Here is a 14,235-nt window from a genome sequence, read left to right as displayed (position 1 = left end):
TTAAATTGTTTCATTTATCAAAAAAAAAACATGAATAACTAAAACTAAAATAATATTAAATAACTAAAATAAGCTTAATAAAAAAAACAATTACAGCTTAGTTGCTCTGCATCTTAAAAATTACAATATAATAAATTAATTCAGTTTATTTTCAATTGATCTTAAAAATAAATAAATAAATACATTTTAATAAGCAAACAACATGTTTATTTTGTAGCCATTAGCATTTGGCGATTTAATATAACAATTTTTTAGTGGACTTAAAGTGCTAATAGAGCGCTATTAAACACAAATACACGAAGGGCTGGCAGCAACTGTGGGTAAAATAGCAGCATGAGAATCCCTCAGTTATTATGAGATGATCTGACCTCGATGCTGGCCCCGTCCCCATCATCAGGGCCCTCAAACGGCCAACAATGACCCCCTGGAGCGGAGAGACGAGATAACTGCATGAAGACCGATAGTGTGAACATGTTACCTGTGTTTAATTAAACTGCACATAACAAATGTCAACATCCCACGGTTTGTAAAGAGCATTTCACGCTTTAACTTCCAAACTGTTTCAGATAGTTCTGCTTGGCTTCTTATGCTTTTCTAAAAAAGAAAAAGTGTTGGATTGTGCTCCGTTCTCGCCGACACACTTACTTTGTCATCAAACTTTTAAGATTAGGCTTAAACTAATGTCAACCATTTTTTTTTTTTCTCAAATATTTTGGTGGGTCGTGACATAGGTTATACTTGTCTAGGTGGGTCGTGGAATGGAAAGGTTTGGGAACCACTGGTGGAAAGATGGATGAAAGGGTCAAGAATGTACAGCAGTACACTTTTAATAAAGGTTTCTTGCACCACAAAAAGACACAATGTAGCTTTACAACCTTGGAATTAATTAAGAGAATGTTCTGTAGCTTTAAGAACTTTAAACAAATGCAGTGTGTAGTCGTCAAAATCTTCTGCACACAACACGGTCCTTTTAAATAATAATTGAAAAAAAAACATGCTTTGTTCATATACCATCTTTTATGTTCTGTTTTTACTTTAATTTTAGTTTTTTGTGATTTCTTTTATTAGTTTTAGTTTTTTGACATTTTTACATGGTATTGATTCATTGTCATTTATAAAAAAAATTTTTTAAAAATCAGCTTTCACCTTAATTTTAAAGTTTCAATAGTTTTGATGTTTCAGTCATTTTTAGCGTTACTAGTTTTTATTTTATTATTTTTTATATTTTTTTTAACACAAATGTTAAAATACACCTTAAATTGAGTTTATTTCTTTTACTTTTTTTTTTTTTTTGGTTAAGGTTTATTCCAAGTACCTAAAATGTTTTTGTTAACTATATTAACCCAGTTATATTCAACCGTGTGTGTTCATGGCTAAAGATCACAGGAAATCATTTTTATGAGTTTAAAAAAAAATAAATAAATAAAAAAAATCGCCTTCATTAAATAAAACACTTGTTGGTGAAAATACTAAAATCCAAGTATAATACAAAGCCTACAGTCTCAGAAAAAAAGGTACAAAAGCGGTCACTGGTGCGGTACCTTTTCAAAAGGCACACCTTTGTACCTAAAGAAAGAGTCCCTATTGGTAACTTAAAGGTACATATTAGTACCTAAGTGTACATTTAAAAGCCTAAAAGTACAGAAGTGTCCCTTTTGAAAAGGTACCTCCCCAGTGACAGCTTTTGTACCTTTTTTTCTGAGAGTGCACAACTTTAAATAAAGCGTGACTCTGATTTAAGTGAAATCAAAACTACAAGCATGTGGGAAATGTGCCATACACACAAAGATGTAATCATGTAAGAGTCAAGAATGATATGTTACTCTATCATTCGGCACAAACCCAAATCGGTGTTTGTGCATGTGTGACATAAAGTGCTTCATAGAATCACTTTGAAATAAAAGCTGCAGCATGTTTCAGTAAAAAAAATAAAGAAATAAAAAAAAAAATATTGCATTTCTTATTTAACATTTATACTCACAAATACGAAGACATTATGATGCATTCAAGACTTTTAAATCATTTTTCTAACTTGTATTCAAAGTTTGCTCTTTCCTTACACAAGCAAACGTTGCATTTCTCGTTTAACGCAATGTTTTTCTCAAATGAATGAAAAGACTATTAATACTACGACATGGTCAATGTTATTTCTGGCTCATTCATCAAGTAGAGCAGAGATCAAATTCATCAAAACTGGCTAAACCTGTGAGACCCGAAGCGTTATCCAGCACAAGACCGACGCAGACTAAAGCAGAACAAGGTCTGGTTCATATAACAGCAACAGCATGTGATATTACAATCTATTATACCTGGAAAATCTACCGTCAATTAACAACATGCATCAGTTTCACACCTGAAGTGTGTCAGATCTTTTATTTTTTAATAGTGTAATGAAAGTCATCAAGCCCACAAGCACCATTTTCATACTTCCTGCTTGTCATGATGATTGCTAACATTAGAAAGCAGGTTTTTCATCATTACTAAAGACTGGATCTAGTATGAAAGAGAAACCAATTTAATCAGCATCTCTCATTTAAACTTCACTAATGCAAAGAGAGTGTTTTTTCTGTTTCTCTTTGTCTCTCTCCCTCAAAAAGTCCAGAAATATATCAAAAATATAATAAAAAAATTAAATTAAATAAAAACATTTTTTAAAAATTACATCTTGAATCCAATTATTTGAATTGCCATTTAAAAATGCTGTTAAAATAAAATAAAAATTATGTTAAAAATTAAAAAAATAATAAAATGAATATATAAAAGTATATACATTTAAAATAATATGAATATAAAATTCAAATAGACAAAATACACACACAAAAAAAAATACAAATTAAATATATTAAAAAAAAAAAAAAACTGAAGAATGCAACCATTTCGAATTGCATGCAAGTATTACAGTTTTACTGTGCATTTAAATGTGTGATTTCAAAAGCATTTCCATGCCACTTACTAAAGCCCTTTAGGAAGCATTAGACTGCAATAAAGTGCTGGTGACAGCCCATAATTACAAGCAGCAAAGTCTTCATGACTGCCTCTGAAAACCAGCAGCGATGAACACGTACAGAATGATAAAAACACCTCGTGTTGGTAGAAATGTGTCAGCTAGTAAGATTTTTCTGTATTATATGTATTGATGCATCATGCACAGAATGCAGTAACAGCAGACAGGACTGCTTTACATTTTTTACTTGAGTGACAAAGCAACGCAGACGTTTCTAAAGAAAGGCTTTCAGAAGCATGCGATCTAAAGGTCGTTGTTTGCTCAGACCTGTAAAACAGCATCGACGGCTATTCTTCACTGCTGTAAATGTCCGTGTACAGGTCTCTCTTTAGCCCGACAGGGAAGCATTAGAGGTTTTGTGTTTGGTTTCTGCCGAAGTCCCAAAGATTTAATTACCACGGTTCATGATTTGCATGACACTAAACCCCGTAACCAAGATGAAAACACACTTGAGTGTGTGTGCTCCTGCTTCAGCGATTAAAACAACAGCGCTCAATAAACAAATACATTTATTAAAGAGTGAGTATAAATCATGAAAACATCCTCAGACCTCAAAATTAAACGAAAAACAACATTTTGCATAAAATAAGACAGGCTTATTTAAAAGGCAATTATAATTTTTGAATCGTGGCTTTTTCATGTGAATTAAAAACCTAAAAAAAAAAAAAATTGCTAACCAAATTTTCATTTAATTTGGATTGCTTCAGATTTATTTATTTTTTTAATATTTTGTAAAGTTTTTATTTTCAATATTTTTAACTTCCATTTGTCTTAATGATGTCGATTTGTCTTAAAGTCAGTTAATATTGTTTTAATTAAATATGCATAAATTAAAGACTTACTTTTAAATGTAAATGCTCCACAAGTGTATTTTCTTATCTACAGTGAAAAAATAATAAGATTTTCTTGCATTACAATAATGAAAATTTGGGGAGGAGGGGGTGCAAAAAAAAGAAAAAACTAACCCTATTTTATTCAAGCAAATAGATTTTAGAGTGAAATATGCCTAGACGTGTTCCTTATCCGCTTTGTGAAACTATACAAAATAAAGGTTTGAAAAAGTTTCATAAAATGGTTAACTTCACATTTCAGACTGAATTGTTTAAATGTGTTGAATCCACATAAGCTTGTTTTCATCATCCAATTAAAATGTAAAACATGCCATGGAAATTCAGTCAGTTTTTTGGCAAAAATAAAAAATAAAACAAAAACTGCACACAGGCCGAATGTAAATGTAATGCCACTCTCTGCCAGCAGGTGGCGCTTATGGAACAGCAAAATAAGTGCATTGACAAAGCAGCACTGAGATTAAGAACTTAATTAGGAATTACATGGAGCGAAAATTAAAATAAAATGCCATTGAATATTTTGTGAAGCACTTTTAAAACCACCCAGCTTTTTTTTTTATTAAAATAAAAAAATATAGATAAAATATGTGTGCCACATCAGAAAGAAAACAATTATCTTCTATATTCTTAATTCGAGTGAAACTTTTATATGCCATTTTTTACCTAGCTAAACTGAAACCCCTGGTTATTGGGTACCGCTGCTGGAGATTTGCACAGAATCCTGAAATCTGCAGATGGTTCTCATCGCCGGGCATTTTTTATTTGTTTTTAATCACGTTGAGTCTTAGATGTTGGATCAGTCAGTCAAATTTCTGGCTTGGCAGATGGAACAGGCTAAGCAAACCTCTGCCATGTAAATCTGAGGGGTAAACGGGCAAGAAACGCAAATGAGAAGCAGCATCAGCTCCTCTGACCACAGGGTCACTAAAGATGTTCGTAACTGCTGTGCCAATGATTCATTGATCTTGGTTACAAGTGAACCGCCAGCATCATCTGGAACTGTTTTCTATATGGATAAAATGTAATTTATTCCTGTAATGCACAGCTGTATTTTCAGCATCATTCCTCCAGTCTTCAGTGTCACATGATCTTCAGAAATCATGAAAATATTCTAATTCACTGCTCAAGAAACATTTCTGATTATTATCAATGTTGGCTGCGGTTTTCCTGCTTCAAGTCAAAAATTGTGAAATATTATTACACATTCAAATAACCATTTTCTATGTGAATGCATTTTAGAATATAATTTATTTCTGTGATGCAAAGCTATATTTTCACCATCATTACTCCAGTCTTCAGTGTCACATGATCAGCATTTAATTGAAATGGAAATCTTTTCCAACATCTGACATCTTTACTCTCACTTTTTGATTAATTTAATGCATCCTTGATAAATACAATTATTTAATTTAACTTTTACTGCAGCATTAATAAAATGACAGAAATAAAAAGACCTGGAAATTGTTATTTTTGTGAACGGGCCATAGTATTTTTATTTATACCATGTAACTGAATGATTATGATATTCCTATGCTACAATGGCATTTAGAAGATTCTCTAAAAAAGCCATTGTTTTGCATGCCATATGTGAGCCGAGTGAAGGGCAAAGGTCAAATCTTAGGTGTCTGTCAACAAGATTCAAATTATCGGTTTCCTTTAATGCTGATAAGATTAAACACAGAATGCTAATTAATTATTAATAAGTCTCGCCCATATTCAACTGGTCAGGTTTACATTTAAAACTTTAACAAACGGACAACATACATATGCATTAGTTACTAGTCCAATCGGCCAAACAGAAACTAAATCCTGATTGAAGAGGACTGAGATCTTCTTAAAGATTCCTTAGGGATCAACAAAGCGTTTAAAGACCAGAGAATTCGGATGTTTGCTTTGAAAGGGAAGGGGCTGTGCTGTAATCCCTCTGGCTAGGGCGGACACTTTCCTGAACGGTGGTTGACGGTGGTCTGCTGAAAACACTGATTAACCAAAGCCTAAACCAGTTTCACTCTCTGAGGTCAAGGGAGATCGATTTAGACTGAGGTAGCATGCAACGAATCAATGAAACCAGAGAAGAGATTGAACAATGAGAGCTGAAATCTGTGATGCTTTCCTTGGAAATCTGGGCCTGTTGTCTTATTTCCTCTTATGACATTTATAGAACGTTAGTCAATATTGAAATACTCCAGTGTTGTGTTAAACTAAGGCAGGGATACTTATTTTTTATATATATATGATTTTTTTATTATTTTTTTTTACTTAATTTATTTTAAAAATGTAATTTAATTTATTATTTTATTTTTATGATTTTTTTTTTTTTACTTAATTTATTTTAAAAATTTAATTTAATTTATTATTTTATTTTTTAGGATTTAATGAAAAATTCTCTTTTCATCAACTCATAAAAACCTCAGTTTGGAAAACCAAATGGGATTTAACTCGTCGTTAATCTCATATAGAATACGCTTCGTTATTTATTCAACATAAGGTTAATTTTACGACTTATAGGCACAAAATACCCCGAATTCAAGATAATATCTGCACGGCTCTGAATGAACTCCTTTTGTGGACGCGTGCTTCAGGCAACAACGTGCAGAAAAATGGCAATTAAACTTTAAAAATTCACAGCGTTTTATTATAACAGTATTTTCATTATAAATGTTATATAAGTCACGGACTATAGAAAGTGAAACTTAAATCTATAGGGGTGGATGGATTTATGCATGCACGTTCTTTTTATTTTCCGATTCTTATTCACAGCATTATCTTAATAGGTTGTATGATAACTTTGGGAGAAAACCAGTAGTTCTATGTCAAATCAGACGTTTGAACTCCTCCAAATTGCCAAAAATGGCACAATCATAACACCTCGTCGAATATTCGACTGTGAGATTGGTAGTCGAAACGGGCGTCTCCTATCAAAGCATTGACTATTTGGGGTCACCCCCCAAGAATTTCACATTGTCTCTTGAGGAGTAGCAACCTGAACTAGAATTAAAAGTTAGTGAACTAACTTTGATGTTGGCTTGGCCATCTTGGCCATGGGGCAAAAGAGCCACAGTACTTGTGTGCCTAGCATTCTTGAGTTGCCCCGCTGCCAAAAAAAATAAAAAATAATAATACCATAAAAAAATACACCTGCAACAGTCTTTTTCCATGGTCCCTTGCGGTTTTCTTTTTAAATAAAAAGCCTAGGCTATGAAAACAGCTACGACAGTGTTGTCTAGCTGAATGTGAAATAAGTCATGCAAAAACCATAATCTCCTAAATACCATTCAATTTAATCTTATTTTAATAGTACTGACAACATATTTTAAGTTATCACACATCACTGAAAAATTAAAGAATTTGAATCAAAATTTTAATTAATATTTATTATAAAATAAATATTTCATAAAACTGAAACTTAAATATATTATTTCTATAGGCTATACAAAACGGAAAAGAAAAAAGACTAAATAATAAGGCTGAATAAGCTGATCTATAGCATGTTAAATGGTGGTTGCTTGTCTATGAATGGTACACCCTTCTAAGCTCACAGAAGTGGTTTGACCCAAGTCCTCAGCAGCCAATGACATTGACCTCTTCAAACTGATTTTTAACTTGTACTTCAAGTGTATTTCACGTGTATTTAACACGTGAAATACAGGTTAAATACCCACTGATTTTTCATGTGTAAACAACACGTATTTAACGCGTTAACTAATATTGGATATAATATCGGAGTAATATAGTATTTTAAGAAGCTCTTAAAAATATATATAAATTACTTTACCATGTTGTGCAGCGCCGATAAATGAATAATATTAAATACGTGTTGTCTACGCATGAAATACACGTATTTAACGTGTTGTTGACGTGTTAAAATTCACGTGTATTTGACCCTCTTGGCCTTCCATACACATTAGATATAATGAGGGAGACGTGAAAAAAGGACATTGCGTTGTTTTGATATGGATTACTTTATCAAAAAATATTTGTTCGGGAGCACTTGTTTAGTTTAAAGGTAGACATGTCAAGCTTTCTATAGATATATCTCTCATGTCTCTTCGTTGAGTATTCATGGAGTTACAGTTCATTTTAATGACGTGTTTGTAAATGAAGATCAGCGCAGACCAAGGCTGCAGACAGCACACCTTGTTTGTTATCTTTATTTTATAAGTGCCCAAAGTTTTGTTGTTATTATGTTTGTATCCAAAAAAAAGTAGACCCTTTACAGAGACACGTTAAAATTCACGTGTATATTTGACCCTCTTGGCCTTCCATACACATTAGACGTGAAAAAAGGATATCGCGTTGTTTTGATATGGATTACTTTATCACAGAATATTTGTTCGGCAGCACTTGTTTGGTTTAAAAGTAGACATGTCAAGCTTTCTATAGATATATCTCTCATGTCTCTTCGTTGAGTATTCATGGAGTTAAAGTTCATTTTAATGACGTGCTGTAAATGAAGATCAGCGCAGACCAAGGTTGAAGACAGCACACCTTGTTTGTTATCTTTATTTTATAAGTGCACAAAGTTTTGTTGTTATTATGTTTGTATCCAAAAAAAAGTAGACCCTTTACAGATTCGATTGATGTATTGCTCTTATCTGTACGATTAAAACTGAAAATGTAATTTAAGTAATTGTCGGGGTTATCAGGAGAAAATGACTCAAAACGCGTATATGCGTTAATCGACTCCAGAGTTAAAAGGCTGTCGTGACTTTTTTCCTTCCAGTATTCATAAGCTGTATCACGCTGTCAAATTATATGTCATTTTGCACACATAAACATATCAAAAACACCTGAATTCTGCTCTTGTTGTGTTCTAATGGGTGGACTAGTGCTGTGATATTATTTTGGAAGCTCTTAAAAAATGCTGATGAAGTGCTCATTTCTCTCTCGTCTTTCTCTCTGTTCTTTGGTCAGATACATAATTTATTAATGAGATATCTGACCCGGTAATAATAACATATGTTGATTTAGCTTGTCAGTGTGAATGAAATGTGTAGCCTATTTATTTGTCTGATCTCGCCCTAAACGCGGCTGTCATGTGACTTTTTTTCCCTTCGCGATGTCAAATATTGCATTTTGCACACATACACGGCTCAAAAACCCCTGGATTTTTCTCTTAGTGTGTTCTAATGGGTGGATTGTGTGCATTCGCAGGAATATTTATTTTAAGAAGCTCTTAAAAAATATATATAAATGACTTTACCATGTTGTGACGATGGATAACAATTGATGTGAGGTTCACCAAATCTCACAATCACATATAAACACTCATTTTCATGAGTATAATATATTGTTCTAATTGTTTTGTGCCGTTTCGCTGCAGTGTTTTAATGTGACAGGCTGTAAATTCTCTTCAAGTGTTCAGAGAAATACATCGCGAGCTCGCGGGCAGTTGCGGTGCCGCGAATATATCATGTTATTACTTTAAACAGTTCAGAAACATCTGATTTTAGCTCTTGGTGTGTTCTAACGTGTGGATTGCGTGCAATCGACATTTTAAAAGGTCTTAAATAAGAATGAATTCGCTCGTTGTGAGCTCCGTGGAGACAGCAGCAGTGATTCTTCTCTCATCTTTCTGACTGCTCTCTGCCCAGAAATCAATTATTAATGAGCCCTGACCCCTGTAATAATCAGATATGTTGGTTTAGCTTGTCAGTTTGAGGGAAATTGTATTATTTACTTGGTATTTTTAACCGGTTTAAAAGTGAAACGAAACCCGGCCGACTCCTCCCTTAATTTTGGGTATTGCAACTAGGGGCGCATTTTTTCTCAGATAATGTAAGTCTATGGGTAATGTATTTTGACATTTAAAAATTAATTAAAAAAAAAACTTTAAGTCTGATCCGTCTGAAAAGATATAGCAACCAGCAACGCTCTATCCCGCAGGTGTCTGCCGAGTTTGGGGCTTGTTGCTTTAAAGCCCTAGGAGGAGTAGCGTTCAGAATTTCTGTCAGAAAAATAATAATAAGAAAAAAAAAAGAAGAAGAAGAAGTTTAAATAGCATAACAGTATGCCAACATAATTACTGCACTGCCAGATGACGAAACAAACAACACCCAGCAATCAATGCAATCCGAACCCGCCTGACAGGAGTTCATTTAAACTGATGCATTAACCCTCGGATGGCATTTGATTTACACCCATGCCGATAACTGTATGAACTACTTCTTGCCATCTTCAGGCTGTGAGACTTGGCACTCACTCTCCATGATGAGCATTTATTAATAATGACTAACATATTCAGAAAAATTAATGCTTAACTCTTGCAGAGGTGCCAATTCATTTGAACAGATGGATTGAGATGTAAATACTCTGAATGATAAAGATACCGAGGAGCCAGACTGAACACAGCCTGACTGTGAGACCAGACAAAACCAAACCAAAGACTTTGGAAAATGTATACGATATAATATTGTAGTGCATGAGCCATCTGAACTCATTTGTGACCCTGGAGCACAAAACCAGTCATAAAGGTCACTTTTTCAACATTGAGATTTATACATCATCTGAAAGGTGAATAAATCAGATTTTCATTGATGCATGGTTCGTTAGGATCATACAATATTTGTCTGAGATACAACATTTGAAAATCTGGAATCTGAGGGTGCAAAGAAATCTAAATATTGAGAAAATCACCTTCAAATTTGTCCAAATGAATTTCCTTAGCAATGCATATTACCAATCAAAAATTAAGTTTTAATATATTTACGGTAGGAAACTTACAGAATAGCTTCATGGAACATGATCTTTACTTAATATCCTAATTGGGTTTTTTTTTGCATAAAACGCAAATTTATAATTTTGACCCATGCCATGTATTTTTGGCTATTGCTACAAATATATCCCCGGAGACTCAAGACTGGTTTGGTGCTACATTAGCTGTTCAGAAAAGATCTGGGTGGAGTTTCTTTAAAAAAATAAGATAAGATAAGAAAAAAAGGTCAATGAAGAAAATCTAAAAATGCCTGGCAATGAATATACGACATGCAGACGGCTTCAGACTGCAGCGGACGACTCGTGCATCAGGAAGAAAGTAGCACTCGTGACTAGTAAACTGAAACAGGAAGAAGCGTGCAAACTCAGCGTTGCAACATACGTGACCCACCTTCCGTCATCCTCCTCTTTTCTTGCATCACACGCCTGCTGCATTTCCCCAAAACATCACAAGAAGCATCATGCATGAACCGCCTCACCAAATACAACCCACTCAGGGAGGAGCACAAGATTAAATAAACCATATTACACTTATCAAAACCATTCGAAAGCTTTAAATACACAGGCCCAGCGCAGTGTGCACTCTCAGTCAGTATGCACTTTAATTAGCACTACGTCTAATCGACACTTTCCACTGTAAGGTATCAGTCAATGGCAAGCATGTTAGACTCTCAGGTTACCACTGTGCTAGTCTCAGATGGCACACATTGGCATGAATCACAATGCACACGATGGCAAGAGCTGATTGGCTGATGCCGCACAGCTGCCAGACGTTCCATTGGTCACTTCACATGTCAGTCTTCCTGCTTAAATACACAGTTCTCGTCCAGATAAACTGCAGACTGGACCAGACTTCATGCTGACAGCGAGACTAAACACTCACTGTTTTGTTCTGATGATTGTGCGACTATCACAGTGTGAAAAGTTAATGTTTACTGAGGAAAATAGAGAAGTAGAGAAGAAAATGCCCCTGGGATGAAGGTAATTGAGTGTCTCTCTGGGCTGATGAGCTCGATCGCTCAGCACAAGCTGTCAGCATCAAGACTCTATCACATTAAACGTCTAATTCACGTCTACACTAGATCGAAAAATATTAATGCACATCAATTCTGCAAGGGACTTTCGCAGAACTCACTTCACATTTCTGAGAAATTTTTACAATCATATAAACACTTTTTATGTGTTATTATGACATATGAGTCAACTCATAAGTACACAACACACACACACACAAACACACATATATATAATATTAAATATGATAAAAAAAATTAAATTAAATAAAAAGCCTAGTGCCATACTAAATTGTAAATCTGAGCTGTTTTAATTGAAAGATTTTGTTTTTCTAAGGCATGTTTATAAAAATTACTTAAATATCCTAATTGAACTACGGCCTAATCTTGACTTAATCTAAGCCCTGTCTGTAAAACAAGGCCTATATTTAAAAATCTTTTTTAATTAAAATAATGTTATGGTATTATATATATATATATATATATTTATTTATTTATTTATTTTTTTACATTATAATATTTTATATTAGAAATTACGGCACTGAATATAAAAATAAACATTTAGAAATTATGTGATTTAGGTATTATGCAGAATATATTACATTATAATAAAATAAGTTTTATATATATTTCAAATACATTAAAATATTATATATATATATATATATATATATATATATATATATATATATATATATATATATATATATATATATATACACACACACACACACATTTTTGTGATATTATAGTTTACATTTGTGATATTACTTATTACTATATAACCAAATAAATAACATGTTTTAAAACAGTATATTATACATCACGCATATGTGATATACGTGACATGATATATATATATATTCATTTTAATATACATTAATTATACATGAATACATTACAGAGAGGGTCTACTTAACTTCATATTAAAAATAATGCATTGTTTTATATACACATCATAGTCGATCACGTATAGAATGAAAAAGACACTGAAAATGGAAAAATAACACTTTTATATAAAATTTTTGATATTATGTGTGACAGACAGACAGACAGAAAGATAGATAGATGTGTCTAAACATAATAATCTAAACACACTCACCCAGTTTCATTAGTGAAGCCATCAGAACCCATAATGAGATCTCGAAGGGGAGCCGGACGTTTTCATAATCTAAAGACAGAACCGGGAAGGACTTCTTCACGGTTTCGTTCTCTTTCTTATCGGTTCTGTTCTTCGCGGGTTCGTGACAGTCCTTCTCGATCACGGGAGGCTTGTTGTCTTTGCATCCCTTCGCTGGAGAGCCCGAGGCCCCTCCGAGGGCCACCAAACTGCCCACCAGGAGCCCCGAGACCAGGAGGAACATCTTGAGCTCCATGTTTCAGAAGATGAGAGGAACCGAGCCTCTCCGGAAACACGAGTAACACTGTATTTTCGGAGCAGGGGGGGTTCGTGTCAATCTAAGTTACGAGATGATTCCTGGATCATTTTCTGAAGTCTAAAAGCATCTTGGGTTTCCTACTTCCTGGCTCTTAAACCGAGCAGTGCACCCTCTCCAGGTGAAGACGGATAACCAGGAACTATAGACAGGTGAGCGTGCGCGTGCACATATACCTGCAAATAACCGAGAAAATATGTGCGGCTTTATAAAGTAAAGATTATCTTAACGCATTACACTATAAGGTACAAATGGTGTTCTTTTTCTTCCTATATCATCATCACCAACAACACCCCGTGAAAAGGAAACTCCAAAAACAGTCCTCATCGATACAGACACGTTTTCCGCATCTCGGTGGCTTCTCTTCTTAAAGCACCGGAGCCTGTTGCGTCTTGTCCCGATGTCGGTGCACTATTCGCGGCTCCTCAAAGAACTTCCTCGACTGCTATACACACACACACCGACTCCCTTTTCCATGCATGCAGTGCGTGATGCAGAACAAGTATACGTACCCCTCTAAAAACACACCCTTGGGCAGGTTTAGAGGAGAATGTGGGAGGGGTCTCTTCATTGGACTGCAGCGGCATCCAGCGGAGAGGAGGCTGGGTTGCCAGATCGCGCGTTTTTCAGCCGATTTGGGGATTCTTAAAAGGAGTAGTTTGTGCAAAATAAAATAAAGAACATTCTGTTTACATTAACCTGTGTTACCTTTCTATTTCTTAAATTGTGCACTAAAAAAGGGTCGGGTTCTTTCATGCAATAAATGAATCGGGACTGGTGCTGTTAATCTAAAAGGAAAACAAAAACACCAGGTCAATGTATTTCCTCGTATTACTCACACTCATGTCATTTCAGAACTGTATGGGTTTCTTTCCTTGTTCAAACACAAAAATAGTATAATGTATGTGAATGGAGACTGGTGCGGACAAGATTTAAAATAAAAAGCACCATATAGAAGTCATATGAGAGCTTTCAATGATGAATAAACAGAAATCAAAGTCAGTATTCACAGGAACCAGTGCTTTTCGAAATGAAATATGCCATCGTTTAAATGGTTTAGACGTCATCCATAGTCTAATTTTGTACATCACACAAAGATTTATATAGCATTCTGTTTATGTGTATTAAATTTACACAATACTTAAAAACAAATAGAATTGCGTAATTTAAATGTTTAATGTCAGATAGACGTTGACAAATGTATAAAATACAGTATTTTA

The 14,235-nt window shown here is 34.2% G+C and overlaps 1 protein-coding gene across 1 annotated transcript in view; it reads right to left on the bottom strand.

Moving 5' to 3' along the window:
- The window catches only part of LOC113059462 (sodium/hydrogen exchanger 1-like), a 33,100-nt gene extending 19,551 nt beyond the window's left edge, over positions 1 to 13,549 (bottom strand). The window contains exon 1 of the mRNA XM_026227995.1: positions 12,682 to 13,549. Coding sequence (XP_026083780.1) covers positions 12,682 to 12,955 — 274 coding nt within the window. The 5' untranslated portion in view covers positions 12,956 to 13,549. The remainder of the gene's footprint in view (positions 1 to 12,681) is intronic.
- Positions 13,550 to 14,235: the final 686 nt, after the last annotated feature.

The sequence above is a fragment of the Carassius auratus genome, chromosome 41, assembly GCF_003368295.1.
Source record: "Carassius auratus strain Wakin chromosome 41, ASM336829v1, whole genome shotgun sequence".
Taxonomy (NCBI): Eukaryota; Metazoa; Chordata; class Actinopteri; order Cypriniformes; family Cyprinidae; genus Carassius; species Carassius auratus.
Note: the sequence above shows the minus strand (reverse complement) of the source record. Positions and strands in the feature narration are given on the sequence as shown.